Source organism: Siniperca chuatsi, linkage group LG21 (assembly GCF_020085105.1).
Source record: "Siniperca chuatsi isolate FFG_IHB_CAS linkage group LG21, ASM2008510v1, whole genome shotgun sequence".
Classification (NCBI taxonomy): Eukaryota; Metazoa; Chordata; class Actinopteri; order Centrarchiformes; family Sinipercidae; genus Siniperca; species Siniperca chuatsi.
The window spans coordinates 9,019,871-9,039,876 of NC_058062.1; the positions used below are offsets into that span (position 1 = coordinate 9,019,871).

A 20,006-nucleotide genomic window follows, 5' to 3' on the forward strand; every position below is an offset into this window, starting at 1 on the left:
TAGCCAAGACTTAACACTGACTCATTGTTCAGCAAGCATACCTTAAAATAGTTATTAATACAACAGTGGCTTACATCTTTCCCCAAGAAATTACATTCTGAAACAATTTGTGGATGAATGCTTGAAATGTTTGTGAAGCTGTAAAAAAGACAACACTTTCAGATGATACAGTGTGTCTGTCTGAGCACTTCTCTCCCACAACCCTTGAGGGAGAATCATGTTTCTTTGAAAGCTTTCATGCCGTTCCAGAAATTTCGGAGTTCCTGCTGTCTGCAGTCCGAGAGCTCCCTGAACTGTGAGGTCAGTGGGAGGGAAAGGTGGTTGAGGGTTGGAGCCAAAGCCAGAGACAGGCCAGAGGCCAGAGCATTATGAAACACACAAACACACAGCTGTGTGTGGACAGCCTCCCACTGTTCTTGCCGATCCACCACAACAGCCCACTAATCCCCCTTAGATCTGCTCATCAGGACCAGACAGTGCCCATCCAGTGGCGCTGCCGCATCTGGCGGAACCAAACAGCGGAATAATCGTGGTTTACGGCTGCAGTAGAATGGAGTAGGGGGCCCATGAGGCGGGAGTCCAGGGGCCCCTCACCGGATCCCCTGCTGCCATACCACTCTTCTCTGTCCCACTGAGAGAAAGAAACCATGAAAAGAAAAGATGTCATGTGGACATATCACATATGCTTTAAGAATATATGAGCGATGTCTGTCAAACATGAGTTTTGTTTTCTCAGTGTGACCTTTCTGCTAGTTAAACAAATACGTTTCAGCAATACAATTCCATAAATGAGCCTTTCACAATGACACCAACAAGCACCAACAGAGAGATGTTTTGTTACCACTAACCAGTAACTTACATGAAACCCGAACCACGGCTGTGATGTACACAACACTCCAAATGATGATGATGACAATGCTGATGAGTGCATCAAGATGATCTAGCAGTGTCAAAAATCACAATGATGATCAATTTGCCAGTGAGAGACAGAGCATATGATCAGGAGGCTATTTAATCACTCACATTTCTAATAGAGGTCACCCCGATCTTCTGGATTGGATTTACACTAAAAGCTTCATGCGAGCCAACCTGATTTGGACTCATATTCTGTAACGAAAGGCAACAAATAAATTTCCCTTGAGAGACAAAGAAAATCCCAGGAACGTGCCATAAAACTACTGTTTAAGCATTCGGCTGAGGTGGATGTTATTGAAAAGGATACATTACAAGGTTGACCTGAGGTCAGTGCTCATTCTATCTTTGGGGGAACAGCAGAGCAGTGGGTAGAAACAGCTGTCTGCATGTTTTTTCTCCCTGCTTTTACCTGCATTCCCTTTTTAAACACGCCCAGTACCAAAACATAACCGACCTCTTCACTCACTCCAGGAATGTTACAAAGCTTTGCGTGTACTGCAGGAGATCTACATGCTGATTTTTAGAGGATCAGGATCAGTTCATGATTTACGCAGTAGTAAGACTTGGGTCACATTGTGTTTGTGGGATAGCTCACCAAAGAAAACACACTGAGTTAGTAACATAGTAAAAGTATGTTTATTCACAAAGCACGTTGTGAGCACACATCACAAACTGCTTCAAAATAATATAAAATAACATTACAGATATGAAAATCAGAATTGGACCCAATACATGTTCCAATTTCAGAAACAGCCTATGTGGCACAAAAAGCTCAGGTTTTCCTGCAATAAGATGCAAGAAACTCATCTTTACCCTTGATTTAACAAGTCATATAAATCCATATAAAAGATATATTGTATATACACATCATCAGAACTGGAAGTTTCCCAAAATGATCCTTCATTGCACTAGCTGTTTTTTTTAAAATAGAAGAAGCAACTCCAGATTAGCTGATGTGCTATTTGCCATCTTCAGCCAAGGCACACTGCTCACTTGGGCATAAACAAAAAGGAGGGCTGTGGGCCAGGACAATGCAAAAATCACTACAGCTCATGACATTATTCGGCTTGAAAAGCCCAAAGGTTAATGAATCTTTGGGGGGAAATGGTAGGAGACAGACAGATGGGAGGTGAATATCAAAATTCATCATCAAAAATCTTTCCAAAGCATCATTTGTCCCAGCAGGGAAACGCACACAGACATCAGCTTACGAGACAGGCTTACATAGTGTTATATTAATCCAGGCTCCACTGCTATTCCATTCTTTCTCTGCAGTAATACCATCATGTGTACATATTCACCTAGTCCACCATTCAAACATTGTAGAAATTTTAGTTATGCTCACATTTACATTAGCAGAACACTGAATGGCACACACAAACATAACCAGCACACACACACACTCCCCCCATGAGCAGGCCTGGTGACACAAACACATTTTGCTACATGGGAAGCCTTTTTCCAGGAAGCTGTCTGACAAGATGACAGACCTCAGTGTGGTGCCAAGTCAGTCGTGATGGCAAAATAAAAACAAGCTGCAGGGTTCATACTGATATTTATATTATGAACTTGTTTTGGATTATCATGGGAGCTTGCTGTTTCTAAGCTCTGCTCTCCTGCAGTACATATCAACATTTTACGTAGCATTGCACTTGTATGTTTTTAGTAGTGTGGGTGTGTGCAATGACATTATGGATCGTATTTTAGGTGGATTTTCCATCATTAAAAAATGTGTTTTAAATTAGATCTAAATTAGAATAGTTGTTTCTATTAAAAGGCAGAAGTCTTCATGCTGTCTGATTTTATACATTAATGAAGCATGCAGGATCCTGAGTTAGTCATCTGTGTAAATTGGAAATGTTGACTTGATAGTGACTAGGAGGAGCTCTTCCACCCTCATCTAGCCACTTCCTCCCTGCCCTCTGAAAATGAGGAGACGTCCCAGCCACTGGACGCTGGTGCCTTGTCTGCAACACACCATAATCTCCACCACAGACTTAATGAGCTTAATGTGCACTCCCAGGCCTCTGGGCTTAAAGGCATGTGCACAGCATGCACTGTACTGCAGTGTTGCACTATTTGCCTCTATTTGTGTGTGTATAATTCTCCACATAAAAAAAAAATTTAAGTCAACCACACAAGTATAGAGGTGTGTCTGCTGCTGTGATTGGTCATAACTTGACCAACATCTGAAAACATCCTCTTTCAGTACAGTAACAGCTCTAGTAGTGTGGCAGTTCTCTGTGAGAAAAGACATGACTTAAAGTCATAATCTGGGGAAATATTTCAATGTGCCCACAGACACTGTGGATTAATCATTATCATTAGACTCACATTACGTGTCTGTGACCATCTGGTGCAAAAGTGACTGTGCAAACAGCTGACATGCATCAGGGGCTGACTGAGGCCAACTGTAGACTTTCATTTGTAAACAAGCCATATGTCGTCATGCCTAAAGTCTTTAGGGGGAATAAATGCAGACCATGAGCCTTACGGTGGTGCTGAGGCTTCCAAGAATAGGAACAGATTTCAGAGCTTGATTGGGGATAAACTGTGATTTAGTCCTCAGACCCACGGTCCACTCTGCCCCTAACATTAACACTCACTTTCTCCCCAGGCACAGGCACTGCCACGCAAACCAGTATTAATCAACATTTGTTCCCTATTTAAACATGCAATCAAGAACTTGTGTTATTTAAATGGCACACAAATATCCAATAAATTAAAAATAAAATACTATAAACAGAGGATTCACAAAATATACCAAAGCACTAAAAGCATTAATTTAGCAGTGATTTTTCTCTCTCATGGTTGTCTGCTATAAGGGTTACCTGAATACATATCCTGATTCATGGTAATATTATCATCTAGTTTGATACATATAATATGTGAACAGGCGCTATCTGCATGGACAGAATCATTGGAAAAAAGCATGAAATTGTGAATTTTATTATAGTTCTTTGAGAGAAATACCTGACCAACAACATACAAGCTAAAGAAAACTTTAAGCTGTGCATACGCACATACAGTAGTATTAATATGACTAATGTTGTGGAAATCACTTTACAAAAGCTTGCAGAAATGATACGTGTATGAATGACCACTTTGTATTCTACAATCAATATGGCAAATTCTGAATGGCGATGGACTTGAAATGTCTTATCTGATAAGTAAACACAGTCAACAGTATAACTGCTGGAACAACTCTAATCTCTGTCTCCAGGGTGATGCTTTTGCAGGAATCAGAAGTGAGTGCTGCGCCACTGCTGAGCCTCAATTAGTTGAAAAGCAGATATAAAAGACAGAAATCAAGGCTAGCTGGCCGGGAACAAGAATGGTCTTCCTGTTATGGGAACGTGAAATGATATTTCATTTTCTGGGTGGTGATTTTCCATTTGGTTGTCAAACTGCAGTGCTATTGTTGCTGTTTTGTCTGACTTGCCTCTACTGCATTCTGGCTTTTGTCTTGCAGATGCCATTCTGTTCTTGTCTTTCTGCACAGTAAAAGCCTAGTAAATGCTACAGTGCTACAGTTTAAACTTACCAAGGTGCACTGACCAAAATACACTCTCTAAGCCTGTTATTGTTTGCTGACCAGACTCACACTTTTGTCTCAGCTTATTAGTTGGTAAAAGGTGTTATTGTAATCACAGTTGTCATATCATCCATGCAGTATACATTGTAAGGGAGATCCTGCAGTGCCTCACCATCATCAACATACTTCAGTGAAACAGTGAATATCTCCTCGCTCCTATACTGGAAATACTATTCTTTAAATGCTAGCTTCTTATTTGGCTCCATCATAAATGCAGCTGTAGAAAGTGTAGTGCTTTAAGACTCAGTCCTGAGATGCAGTACTCCTTCTTGCATAAGTGATCACTCTAGCACATGCGAAAGGAAGGATTATATGTTTCCACTGTGAATGTGTTTTCTAATTTCCCATTTAGAGCACAGCGTTCTCCGCTCTTACTTGGCCGATTAGATTCAATGATCAACAACCAGGAAACTGGTTTTGAATTACAGTTTCCTGATGTGTCAGTTATCAAATTGACACTATATACTCAAACTTCACAGTTTTGTGGTTACACAACAACTGAATCTATTAGACTGAACAGGACTCTGGTTATGCAAACTCTTAAATATAAGATCAGTGAAATATGCTGCTCTTGAATTATTCCATTCTAAGATTTCTACTTCAGTTCTGTCAAAGTGACACAAGAGACTTATGTTCAGCACTCCTACGCACTCTCTATAAAGCTTGAGTGCGCTCACTGAGCCATGGCAAGGCATTTTGTTTTGAAACTGTGCATTCCAAAAATCTTTCATTACTGTTGTTCATTTTTATTGCTGGCCTAGAACTAATCCATTACTTGCAAGGAGAGCTGATGGGGCACAGAGACATTTCTTAAGAGTTTAATGAAATATCTGCTTCCAGGTTCTTTTAATACTGTGGACCTTCAGGGTTTCACTTTCGGGCTTTGTTGCTGTATCCTTCCTTCCCCTCAGGTGCTGAGCAGGAAATTAAGTGATGGATCTCTACACAGTGAAGCACTGATTAAGACCTGATGTTACCATGGAGCATGTGCCATGTTATCTCGGGCCAATGTAGTCTAGCAATGATCAAATAAGGTTTTATAGGTTTCCAATGACAATTGCAATAAAACTCAAGATGACATTTACTTGCTATATCTGTATGATTCATCAGCACCTAAAAGTTGTGGTAATACTGTACTGTAGAGATTATATATTGCTATGGGACCTTGAAATCATTGCAGTTTATTTGGGTTATTAAAATACAATATGGTCTCAGGCTTTGCAAAATGCAATATGAAGAATGTGTAACTAGCAAAGCAAGAAACCAAAAACATTATAAATTAGTATTTGGTCATACACTACCACCACAAGAGCCTTTAGGCATTGTAATAAAAACAGTTGAGTTACTAACTAACTTGGCTCATTATCTGTATATGGACTACCAGAGTAGGCCATGGTGAAATTAGCTGCTGTTTAAACAAGGCACATGTAATACTTAAAATCATCTGCTGTAGAACATTATTCTCCATGTAAGGATTATGATATATGCTATAAACTGTGAAGAATTTACATCATAATCCTTAATCTTCTTAGCAAACTTCAGTTGCTTCATTAAAGACTCCATTCAACAGAACCACACAATGGCATTTCATTATTCTAACAAAGTGATAATCTATTCTGCTTCATTACAAACATTTCCTAATTTTCCTCAAATGTTCATCAGAATAGAAAGCCACCATTATTTTGCCTCTGGGCTTTCAAACATGATGTTCATTTTCTTTCATTTTGAGAGACAAAGAGTTTCCCTACGGGGATCAATAAAGTATTTCTGATTCTGATTCTGAGACATGAACTTTGTTTTCCTTTCAATTGTAAACTTTCTGACTGATAAACCTTCAAACTCATGGATTTTATTCAACTTCCTGGATCATATTTCATATCTCACCGGAAACCAAAACAACAGGACCCCACATGTATAACGCACTGCATTGTTTTAATGCAGGGCTGTTTTCAATCAGAATTCCTGTTTATGGTTAGGTGTCACAGAGGTAACTGGTTAGGTTAGGTAAGGGAGAAGGTTAGGGTTAGGTTAGGGTTAAAAGATTCACAATTTTTTAAGTAATAGTCAGGTATGGTATAACATGGCAACAGGATTTGCAATGGGAGATCCCTTCCTAATACACTTTCAATGTAAGTCATTAGGGAATTTTATACTACAAAGTCTGAAACTTTGGAAGATATCCACTTGATTTGTCTAATACAGATGCTGAAACCTCATATTAGCTTGAGACTAACTTTGGAATGCATTTTTTTGTTTACTTACGATACATTGTTCAAATAAATTGCTACATATTGATGAACTGTCACTGTTTGTGTGTGTGTGTGTGTGTGTGTGTGCGTGTGCGTGTTCTCCTCGGACTCCCTCGCGCCCCACCTCCATGCCCTCGGTCCAATCAGAGTAGAGTCGGGCCTCGCGACCGAATAGCAGCACAGCAGAGACCGGAGCGAGGAGACAGTGGGGGAGGGTCACGTGTGTACACACTGTAGAGCTCAGCAGCACTCCAGCAGTAGTAAAGTCTGTAACGGACGGCCCCTTTTCAGAACAACACTCGTCTGAAAAGTTGATAGATGAAGTCAGTCACTACGGTTAGCAGTAAAACGGTTCTTTTTGCTGTTTTTAGGCATTAAGAGCGTAGGGAGAGCCGAAGCGCGTATTTTAGGACGTCTGTTTGTCAAATGAAACGCCTGAGAAATGTCAGTGGAAATGCTACATCCAAACCCTATGCCTCCGTAGGTTTGTCACCGAGTCAAATCCATACGTTTCTGGTGAGTTTTCCTCTGTTTTCTATTATTTCGACCTACTAATGTGATGGGTTTGCCTTGAAGTTTCACCTTACAGTAGTAGAAAAGTGAAGTTGCCCCATTGAAGATGGCTAGATGCGAGAGTGAGTAGCTGTAGTTGTGCCAACAATAACCGCAGAAATGGTAGAATAATGGTTAAGCCGTGACAGCAGTCCAATCTTTGATCTGTGCAGTCAAGTGTGATGGAGAGACACCATGTCCGCAATAATAGGCTAAATACACACCACGACAGGCTGGTTTGTTTTCTTACCCTTGTTCAGCTGTAGTAGCTCCTCAGTTTTAACGACGCGTTTAAATTTGGAAAACAACACCTGAAGACGTTTCTCACGGGATCAGCTTTCTGGGTGCTGGGGAAAAAATAGTTTCAGTTTAAGTTAAAAGCTCCTCCATTGACGGTAAAAAGTGTGTAATTGTAAAGTTGTGGTAGACTGCTCTTTGCATGAATAATAGCCCATATCTGCCATTGGCACCTAGAGCTAATGGCATGTGATAGTGTCTGTTAATTTAACCATATGCAATATTTATTGAATTGTAGACTGCAAGATGAAGGCATCCTTGCTTACTGGATGAGTCAATCTACTAATAAATGTCCTTAAATCCCAGGCCATGGATGACAAATTACTAGCCTACTTACTTACTTTTACTTTTTGCTTTTAATATAGGCTATATGTTTAGTCTTGTGATGTTAAGTCATTCATAAAATGCAATAGCATAAACTGCTTAAAGCACAATACCAGTATTAGATTCTTATACTCCACACAGGCACATGAATATATTCTCCTAATTTGTAGGGGTTTTTTTATCCAGTGGTTACAACACACTTGACATCTTTGTTTTGATAAATGATATCAAAAGTTTTGATCAGCTTTTAAAGACACTATTTAATAACAGATATTAACAGACGTTTCCCTTAGTTACTAATTATGTAGGACTAATTATGGCCAGCACATCCACCTGACCATATTTCACATCATCTAGAAGGCTGAGTGAATGGTACTTTCTGACAAAGTAGGCCTACTGCTCAGATAAGTCTTACCGCTCACCAAATTAAATTCTTCTTGAGATTTAGGCTTTGCACTTGTTATCGTCAACGTCATCTATGTGACCAAAGGGGACATAGGCATGTGGGCCATGGCTTAATGGCCGTAATCCTGCTTTGTGCTGACGATTGAACTCTGACTTTGTTGATTCCTGTGACAGTTCAACCTTTTGCTGAAAAGACGCTGAGGAAGCTGTCGAGACTGACAGTGACCTGTGCTTGACCAGAGTCTCTTATACTAGAACTTGATATGAGTAAATACTGTTTTTCCAAAGCAAATCTGACATTGTGCAGCAGTAAGTCAATTAAATCATCAACATTTTGTACCTTTTACAATTTTCTGTGGTTAATCAGTCAAGATGTGTAGATTAACAATGAGGATGGTAAGCTGTTAGATAACTGTTGACTGATATGTCAAAATCCTCAGTTTGTAAGGAATCCATTCAAAAACAGGTTTTCTTGCCCACAAGAAAATTCCAGCACTGTGACTCACTTCTTTGGGGACTGATAATGATTTTGGGAAAATGTTCTGAATTATATAAAACCCCTCCACAGAAATTGAGTCGATGGCAAGTATTTTTAACACCTCTGAGAGTTTAGTAATTTTAATTTACAAAATGTTATGCAGCATTAGTATGCACCTGAAGTCAGATCCCTCAATAATACTCTCAGTTAATGGGCTGCTTTCCAAGAATAATTGTCATCTTAGAAACGCACTAGAACCAGAAAAGATTTAGGTACAGTATGTAGGATTTAGTGGCATCTAGCAGTGAAATTGCAGTTTGCAACCATTTGAATACCGCTCGTCCCAACCTCCCCTTCCAAGCGTGTAGGAGAAACTATGGTGGCCGCTTAAAACGCAAACAGCCCTATCTAGAGCCGGTGTTTGGTTTGTCCATTCTCGGCTACTGTAGAAACATGGCGGTGCAACATGGCGACGTCCGTGGAAGGGGACCAGCTCCCTATGTAGATAAAAATGGCTAAGGCAATGAAAACACAGCGATTCTTATTTTCAGGTGATTATACACTAATGAAAACATACTTATGAATATTGTATTCCATTTCTGCCAATAACTCCTCTTAAATGTTACACACTGAACCTTTTAAATTAACTATTTACATCTCAATAGCCTCTCATGCTGAAAATAGTTTGGTAGTTCTGTGGGCAGTTACTTTAAATTATGCACTATTAATTGCTAGAAAATACTGTGCATCAAATGTCATTGCGTTATACTTCACCTCTGACATTGCTACACAGTCACAGCATGTGTAAATGTGATTCATGTAATCTTATTTTCTTTCTGTAGTATTTCTGTTGCTGCTCCACTGCACGCTGCTGCAGACAAGAGTAGTGAATCATGTGACATCACTCAGTACTTTCTGAGAAGAGCCTGTAAATTCCACTGAGGATATATGAGGGGTGTGGGCCCAGTATGTCACACTACTCCCATCAGACCGTGTGATCTGGCTTCAAAACGCTGAGACGTCAAGCATGTGGGCGTCACTCTTATGAGATCATGTTTGGTGGGGATGAAGCATGCTGAAGCAGGGCCTCCCCCTCTGGGAATATTTAACTATACCATTTTTGACATGGAGTGGGGCAAAAAGTTCAGATGGGGGCTTAACCAAGTCTGCGACTGCAGTCAAAGTCATGCAAGAAGAACTCAACAGAGATATGTCCTCATGTTGTACTCTTTTGACAAGTGCTAAAGCTGTTCTTACTTAGCCATGTAAGTTTACGTATGTCACCTTTACGGGAAGCAGCTAGCAAGAAGCCATCTTTCTCCTGGTTTTATTCTCACATATACATACTTATAGCAATAGATTTGTTTACATGCTGTATTAAAGACACAATACTGGAAATAGTGATCTTTCTTGTAATTAAGGGTATCTGACGACATGACCAAAACCTTTTATTTATAATCGAACAGCTCCTGCAAGCTTTTTCTGCAAAATCCTCAAGAGAAAAATATTGCCATTTGATGTCTCCTAACTGATGATTTTTATTATTGCTTAATTATAGATTATTTCTTGAGTAACTGACTAATTATGTAGTCAAAGTAAAGTCCTTAATTTACTTAGTCTGAACAAATGTCAAAAACTCAGATCTTTGCATTTGAGAAGCTGTGACCAGCAAATAATTATTATACCTGACAAATTACCATACACCTGAACTGACAGACAATACAATTTGCATACTTTAATAACTAATTTGCATACTTTGATCACTGCATAAATATGGACTTAAAAAAGCCCATATGAAAAGTCCATTCATATGCCTCAGGTAGTACACATGCTACTGAATATAGTGCCTGTTGTTTTGCATATCTCTGACCTTCACTCAACCCCAACAAGCGGAATCTGAATTGGACTTGAAATGAAATGGTCCTCATTATTCTGAATTGAAACAGACATAGCTCATACGATATGAGATTGCAGTACCTCCAAGTCAGGAGTAAATATTTTCTTTCATCTTTCCTGTTTGTCCCTCAGTTGAGTAGAAAACTCATTTCATAATCATGGGCAGTTGGCAAAATGTGCAGAGCGAAAGCGCAATGACTTTCACAACACCAAAGTAGAAGTTGCCCAGAGTGACAGTCAAATTGCTCCCTAATATTGTAGTAAGTAACTGTCATTTTCTTCTCTATTCATGCATCACAAGATATATAAGTATATATATATATATATATAAGTATATATATATATATATATATATATATATATATATATATATATATAAGTGTGGCAACTATGCTGTGATTGCTTTGGCCTATTTTTAAAAGACTGATATACTGGGAGTGTGATTTTAAGAAGAAGGGCCTGGTGGTTCAGCATGAAACAAAATACATGTACGTAATATCAAATTTCTGTCACTTCCAGTAGGTAAATGTAGGAAATCCCAAGGTTTCAGTTTCCTGTTTATCAGGTTAGTTTTTATCTCCACTTCAAAATTGCTTTGTCAAGGTCTTGTGTCGAGTACTAGTCTAATACTGTCTACAGAGGTGTAGGAAACAGGAAACAAAGTCTTTGGAAACAAAGTCAACAGTTAAACACCGGTGCACCACAAACCCAAGACTTCTTTTTTTTTTTTTTTTTTTTGCAGAATTTTAGGTATCCTGCAGCTATTGGAAGCCGCAGAGTGAGCCAATGTGGTAATGAAAGGGTGGCTAAAATGTCTGTATACAGCAGGTGCTGATGAATGGGGACAGCCCGCCACAGTGTGCAGTGTGCTCTCTCCCTTTAATTATCACCAGCCTCTCTTAAAGTCATTTTCTCCTTAAGTGATCACAGGTTGTTGAAGGAGTGAAGGGTGAACAAACTTCTTCCAATCTACAATACATTGAGAAAATAGCACATAATCTATGGGAGAGGGCCATAGCTAATTATGTAATTTTTTGCAAGGCCTGTTTTTAGTAAATGAGTCACCTAGCTGCTTGTGTTAGAGAGCCATGTTTACAAGGCCTGACCAGTGCTCCTGTCTTGGTGAAGACAGGTTTTTTGTAAAGAGTAACTCTAAAGTTTCTTCCTCCTGATCCTGTTCCAGTCCAGCTCTGAGCTCCAGCCTCCACTATAGTCTCATTACAGCCAATTGGATTAGTAGAGAGGAGGGACTGAGCCTTTGTGTGTGTATATGCGTCTGTGTCTGAGGCTTAAGGCCAAAACAGCCTCTATAGTGGTGTTACGTAAGTGAACAGAAGAATGTTTCCCCTCTATTGGAATTGTTACTCATCTTCCTGAAAACAAAACTGCCTTCCTGCGCTTTGTTCCACAGTATTTACATGGGGGAGGTTTCCAAAAAATTCTGCACAGATTAGCACGTCATTTATTGTAAAATGTATTTTCTCTTCAGAAAATCATTCATTTTAAAAGCAGTTTTGGGAGTGAAGCCAAACATGTGGAAACATAACAGTGAAATTATCACTGAGGAAATAAAATACAGTGAACTAGGGTGACTTATCACTGCAATCCTGTGATAGCCTTATGATCTCCTTTTTCCTTGACCAAAGTTGTTTGAATAATTTATTTAAAATGACATGAGTTAATTATGCAAGGCTGCATTACATAAGCTTTTTGAAAAATTGCAGCCCCATCAGACTTGATCACAAATGCTCCTTACATGTGCGTGGTCATTTTCTTTGACCTTGCCCTGAACTCCAACCCCTCAGCTCAGTCCTCGCTGACCCTTCCCCAGTGCCTGCTTCACATTTCACTCTATAAATCTACCTATTACCACGTGCCCAACCCCCAGTCAACTTTGCAGTAATCTGAACAGAAGGTGCATGTGCTTTACTCACAGTAGTAACACCAAAGCAGCCTGTAAAGTGTCAGGCTAGAAAAGTGTTGTTCTTTATCTGGCTGTTTGACCATGTGAAAAGCACAAGGGCAGCACTGCACAGACAGCAATGCCCCTGCATGTGACTGTGACAGAGAAAGAGAGCGGCAGAGCAAGGCAGAAAAAGCTTGCAGAGGCATCAAACACAGGCTCTGGCCAGCGTGGCTTTCAAAGAGAAGAAATAGTGGGTTTTGAGGCTGAGCTAGAAAATGAAACATATTGTGAAATGTTCGTATTGAGCCAGTCAAATGCAGTGAAGTGAAATTAACAGTGTTAACCAGGGCATAATAGCTGTGCTGTGGCTGAAGTGTTTTTGTGTCAAGGCCTTGCTTGCTCCTCTAGCTAGCACAGAAACCAATAACAGAGAGGGTTGAATTCTGCTTATGGAGGAAAAACTCAACAACTCCATGTTTTGTATTTTGTGACTTCCTCAAAACTTAATACTTACACTTAATTCCAGCAACAACAGACAGAATTTGTTCCCTCTAGTGTTATGCATGATCACTACTTCAGTAATATGTCAACACGTTAATAAGGGACTAATGTCATCTGGGATTTTCAACTTACAGCTTAAACTCTATTGTCTCTAAGGGGAACATTACATAGCAACTATGACATTTATTATCAGTGCTGTAACTAACTTCTTTCTCCCTAACTCTCTATCTGCAGTCGACCTGTTGAGAGACTTGAACCGTGTCAGAGCCCAGCAATGTGGATCTGCATGGTTTACAATGAGACGGACACCAGCGTGGACTTCCGGCTCTGCCAGGACTATGGCCTCATCCTGTCAGTCTTCTCCCTCATCTACCTCCTGGTGTGCTTCCCATTGGGGCTGTGCTACAATGCACTGCTGGTCGTGGTCAACCTCTCCAACAAGGTGTCCATGACCATGCCGGATGTTTATTTCGTCAACATGGCCATTGCGGGCCTTGTGCTCAACCTGGTGGCGCCCGTGGAGCTGCTGAGCTCCACCTTCACCCGCTGGCATGCATGGGAGTACAACAATGAGATCTACATCACCCTGCTCATCCTCTTCAACATCTCGTCTCTGGTCATCATGTATTCCACCACACTGCTCAGTCTGGACTACTATATAGAGCGGGCACTGCCTCGCACATATATGTCCAGTGTGTATAACACCAAACATGTGTGTGGGTTCATCTGGGGCGGCGCGGTGCTCACTAGCTTCTCTTCACTGCTCTTCTATGTGTGCAACCACATCTCCACTAAGATGGTTGAATGTTCCAAAATGCAGAACAAGGAGGCAGCCGACGCTATCATGATGTTCATTGGTTACGTGGTTCCAGCTGTGGCTGTTTTTTATGCCTTTGTGCTCATTTTGCGCATTAGGAAGGAGTCTACACCTCTGGATCAGGACTCCGCTCGCTTGGACCCTTCTATCCACAGACTGCTGCTAGCCTCAGTCTGTGTGCAGTTTGTACTGTGGACCCCATACTATATGACCCTGTTGGTACACACCATAGCCGGTGCACCAGGGTATATTAGCAACGTGCATTACTTACCTACCTATTATTTCTTGAGATGTGTGTCTAAACTGCTGGCTTTCTCTAGCAGCTTTGCGATGCCTCTCATGTACAGGCAGATGAATAAAAACTTCTCCAACAAGCTTCAGCGGCTGCTCAGGAGGCTGCACTGTGGAGACCAGTCCTGCCCTCATGAACGCTCAACAGTGCAACAAGTGGTGACGTGAGATTACCAACCCTGAGATATTACCAACGCCCCCTCTTGACCTAGCCGGCACTTATCTTCCTCCTACAGAGCCAGTATCTGATTGGGTTCCCTCGCTGCTCTGGACTGTGTTAAGAGCGACGTAGCTAACTGTGGAATTTCCTGTCACCTTCGAGAACTTGATCTGACCAGTCCACTTCTGCATTGAGAGGACAAACCAAGCAAAAACCACTAAGTGCAGTTATTTTTTGTCACCGAGTGACGCTCTCCACTAAGACACTTGGGCTTCTAGTTTGAGAGCGGTAAATTGGTGCAATCAGCTGATGACTACCCAGTGCAGTGTTTTCTCTGAGTTTTATCCAAACGCTAACAAAATATCCTGTTAGAAAGGGACTCCCAAGCACTACACCATTGCAGTGGGTGCAGCCTCCCTGATAGGGGTGCGTTATGAATATTCGGCTGACTGTGTGCAAGTTTGTTTGTTTGTTTTCACTGTAGTCACAATATGCTACTAGATACAATTTAAGTCCCAGCAAGAACAATTTACAAATTATGCATGATGCTTTCCCTTAACATACACACAGAATCAATAAGCTATAAACTTAACTTAATTATCAAGTGAAGCCAAGTTATTTTGTTTCTTAATAGAACACTCCACAACCCTGCATTGATGGATGGTGGCTGGTATATCAACAACCCACCCCAGCTAATGAACTTCATTGTGTATCAACACTGCAAACCAACATTTTGCGCTGCCAGTGAACATCAGTGTTTACTGCCCTCAAACTAGAGGCTTTGATCTCTTAAATGAGAAGACAGTTCTACCTTTCCAGAGCTGAATTTTCCTTTTACTTAAAAGTACTTAGAGTGATTCCTCATTATCACAGTAAATAATCTTCACATTTTAAAGGTGGAGACAGTTGTCTCTTACAGAAATTTTAGCTTAATTTCAAAAGCTATTTTCTTTCTCGATACCGGTACCGCCCTGTAGCAAGAGGTAGGCACTGGTATGAAGAGATGTTCTGATTTCACTTTTATAGATTGAGTTCTGAGGTTTTGATCCAATTGCAGGCATAAAGAGATTATTCTTGCATATGTGAAGCTCCATAACAAATATCATAAATTAATATACATCAACACTACTTTGAAGTCACACAGAACTACATGAAATGCTTATATAGAGCTTTTATTCAGGGTTCAGACATAACCGGTATACCTCTTGTGATCTCTGCTGAAATCACATCACCTGTTAACCATAAGCAGTTCAAATCAACTCATTAAAAATCATCTCTTGATCAGAGAGCCTCAGCTCAGTATGTGATTTGTTAAGCTATGTTTTGCTTCTGCAGGAATTATGCGTGGAGAGCCTCTAATAGGGTCAGTGAAGTCAACACAGGGTCACAGAGAGGGCCCTAAGAAGGTGGCATGTATATTCCCTAAATTGTATGAGCACCCATGAGTGGCTGGGAGGATATTCAGTGGAAATATGAAGACCTGACTGGGTCACTCTAGAGGCACTATCAAAAACCTTCACAAATTATAAAAGAATCTCCTGCCAAGCAACTGCAAACAGTGTGCTTGACGCAGAGTTTGAACTGAAATGCTCCTCAGATGCATTAAGGTAATCTGCACATTATTGGTAAAGCTGCTTTGCTTTCTTGCCTGCCACTTAGTGAAAAGTGAACAGACTAATAGTGATGAACCCTAGTTATAAAAATGAAAAATAGAAACTTGTTTTTGCATGAGGTCTGTTGTATCACTACATTAATTTAGTTTTTTATTTGCTTTCTGAATGAGAGGGCCAGTTTATTAATCATCCTGTGAACAGATACACCAGCAGGGTGGGGCATTCACTTGAAGAGAAATGGAAGGTGGGCACACTGTTATATTACACTCACAGACAACAATAGTCACTTATCTTTGTAGACAGTTTTAATTTACACCTTCAAATAAACAATTTTACGTTAATAATGACCTGCCAAAATCTTTTGGCTATTTCCTCAAGTGTGCCTGGCTTTCACTGTAAAACGTAAAGGATTGCCAGATGTACTAACACAGATTTGATGCTTTTCATTCATATATGAAGTTATTATTAAGATTATAACATTATATCACACATACTGTATTTTTTAAACATCTCATGACTAGACATATTGTTTGATTGAGCTATGAAACAGTGTGCAACATTTTAATTTTTGCTGCATAGCCCCACCCTCGTTATGTGTATCTACAATCAATTAGTGAGAAGTACTGTTTATTTTCAACTGAGGCTGTGTGTTTACATTATGTGCTACAATATGTGCTGCCCCATAAAAAAAGCTTGTATGTATCGTGACACAGTTAATCATTATTTGAACTCAGCTCAAAGTCCTAATGTTTACTGTTCATTGAGGATTGGAAGGTAAACAGTAGTACATGGTCAAATGATAAGTGGTTCGAATCAAAGCTTGTGATGGTCTGATGGAGGAAATTTAAGCAACATTTTCGGCCATGAATTGGTGCACTATATACAGAGATTGCAGTTGTGTCCACATTAATTTTTACCAAAACTCCAACTATTATTTAATTAATAGGTCCTACAATGACACTCGAATTATAGTGAATAGAATTGAATATTTCCCAGTTTTCTGATCATTATGTGACAGTTCAACATGTTCCCATTGGTATTTTTATGCAGTTAATATGGATAGAATTGATGTCAATTTTACATTAATTTCATGAAGAGACATCCAACTAGAAGGCACTCAACAAAACTAAAAATGTGTTATTTTGATAAGATTTTAATTTCAGTCTAGATCTGAATCTGCATCCAACTACACAAAATGAATGACAATTGTGCTGATTTTTGGAGAATAGCTAAATAAGAGTCATGACCATTTAACTTTAGCATGTTGCTGCAGCACCACCTGTAGGCAAAGTTTTGCAAGATTGCTTGGAGTTGATATGCACATGTGGCATCAAAGTTTGGTTGCAATTACACAAAGAATGCCTCACATTTAACACCAAAATCTAATTAGTATTCCTCAGCTCATGCCCTAAACTTTCACCAAATTTCAATGAAATCCATTAAGTTGTTTTTGAAATATCTTGCTAAGTAAGAGATGGGACCTAAAACAATCTCCTTGGCATAGGTAATAATTAGCAATCACCTCAAATGGACTGACTGCATGATGCACACAACTGTGCCAATAAAGCTTGATCAAAGTCACACCCAACTCAGATTACTGCTCAGGTCTGAGTTGGTTTATTATTTGGCCATAATCTCACATCAGTGCAAAGACATTTGAGTAAAATTCACTGAGCAGTTAAATTGCTGAAACGGACTAAGTGTAAAAACACCCTTAAAGTTCTCGTGTGTCGAGTGTATGCAGATGCATTTTAGCTATTTGAACGGCAAAACCTCAAATGTTCAGATGAATCCAATTTCAGATGTGATGTTTTTGTGAATGTGTATGCAAGTGTATATGTATAATACAAAATAATGTGTATATATTGTATGTGAGAGATTTACAGGAAGATACCATGCTCTTTCAAAACTACAGTTATTTTCTGAAAGATATATTTAGATTCTAGTAAGTAATCTACTCTATTGTCAACTGAGTCAAAGACTGATTAAACAATAAACTAACATGGATGTTACCACTCCTTCTTATCTCAATGAAGTCTGACAATACTTACAATAATGTGAAATTATAGTGAAACATCTGCTCTGCAGTCTGTTGTTGAAAGGCTGCCAAACCTCTTTGTTCTTGCAAGTTAACCAGACATGACAAGTTTCACAGGGACAGTCTTTGGAATTCGAAGCTAACGTTACAGTCAGCAGATCGTTAGCTAAGCTTAGCACAAGGTAAGTAGTGATGGGGAAATAGCTTGCCTGGCTCTGTCCAACAATATAAAAATTCACCTACCCACCTGTAAAGCTCACTAAGTAAAACTTTATATTTCATATTTTTAATCCGTACAAAAACCAAATAGTAAGAATGACAATTTGCCATTTTAAAAGGGAGGGTTAGCTATGTGCCAGGCTGTTTCTTGGCTGGGACCAGTTGCCAGGCAACCAGCGGAGACTCCAGGCTAGCTGTTTCACCATTTCCAGTTTTTGTGCTAAGCTTTTGTTATATTTAACAAACAGATATGAGTGGTATCAATCTTCTCATCCTATAATAGTTAAATATTTTTTTTTTTCCATAATGTCCAGCTATTTTTTAACTCAACAATATACAAGAGGATATCTGGTTTCAATAATTTGTTTAAAATTAACAAAAATTAAGCTGAAAGCAGTCTAAATCAACTGTGTGTAAGGTTTCAGTCGTAGTCATCTGGACACATTTCGGCTCCCATCCGGAAGTCGTTCTCAATTGTGGGATGGGATGGGAAACGTCTTGATTCTGAAAACAGTGTCCAGATGACTGGACGAATGAGGGACTACACCGTCTTATTTTGAAAAAGTACAGGTTTTGCATTGTTTTCCGCAGGTTGCACTGAGTGAAAGTAGACCAGGAAAAGCTCTTAACTATACAAGCATCTGTCTGGGACTGGTGTAACGCTGACCAAGCACAGTTTTTAATGTGCTACATTAGTTTTAATGTTGTTTTTCTCCTTTAGAGGTTTAGCCAGACCAAAAGTATAAGGCTCAACTTCAGTTGAACATACAGCATTGCACATCAGACCACCTATGTAGCCAGAACATTTGGCTTGTGGCTTTAAATGTTTTATCTGGCTGTCAACCAGATTTCACACACACCCCTAGACCACAGTTGTTTTTCTTAATGCGGGTCAAATTGGGCTTCAGAATGTAAAGACGAGAACAAGACGAGACAGGTTACAGTTAGTATTTTATAAATCTATCTCACACTGTGATCCAGAGTGGCAAGGAGAGGGCAGCAGTGAAATACAATCCTGAAGCCTTGAACCAACCAACAGGAAGAGAGAAAAAGTATCAGACCCCTAGAGACTAAATAATAGTCATGTAACAAAAAAGTTAATGTAAACAAAATCAAATGGAATAGGTTAGGGAATTTTGAGAGTGCACACTGCAAAGAGAACAGGGGAAGTGATTCAATGCAAACAAGACATAATGAGATCAAATAGAAAAGACCACATGCTGTAAAGCCAAACTAGTTTTGTTCCCAAGTCGGATTTAATCAAGAGCAATAAAACAGGTACAAAACATTTTAACTTATTGTTGTCCTGTATCGAGAACATACTCCTGTGATTGGTGAACAGAATAACACAGCTATAGTTATTTTCAGATGTGGACAATGCTTTCCTTGACATCTTTAAAAGCTCCCACCAAATGAATCCTAAAGCACAGAGCAGAGATATTTCAGGAAAGAGCCTTCATCTCTGACCCATCATATCACTTCAGCTCTGGGGAGACAAGTGGACCAGGGCAGATGCTTTAAAAACAACCCACCCTTCCTCCCTGCCAATCCTGCTTTTCCTCCTCAGAAATGGCAGCAGAGAATTAAAAAAAATAATACACTAACAATGAAATCCCAGCATCAGCTAAATATTAAACATGGCCCTGGAAGCAGTGCAGAGGAGCTTGACTGTGGATGTTCCATTCAGAGGTTGTGGTTGTGGCTCTGGTAGATGTTGGATGGAGCCAGAAGCACATCAGACTGGTAAGTG

General features: G+C 39.7%; 1 protein-coding gene across 1 annotated transcript; it reads left to right on the forward strand.

The window, feature by feature from the left end:
* Positions 1–6,963: 6,963 nt before the first annotated feature.
* Positions 6,964–18,011, forward strand: gpr146 (G protein-coupled receptor 146). Its single transcript, XM_044181811.1, has 2 exons — positions 6,964–7,275; positions 13,353–18,011. Exon 2 carries the CDS (start codon positions 13,393–13,395, stop codon positions 14,392–14,394), a length of 1,002 nt encoding a protein of 333 aa, XP_044037746.1. The 5' UTR covers positions 6,964–7,275; positions 13,353–13,392; the 3' UTR covers positions 14,395–18,011.
* Positions 18,012–20,006: the final 1,995 nt, after the last annotated feature.

What these genes read in the sequence shown, in the direction of transcription:
- gpr146 (XM_044181811.1), top strand. Translation starts at nt 13,393, where the DNA reads ATGTGGATCTGCATGGTTTACAATGAGACGGACACCAGCGTGGACTTC.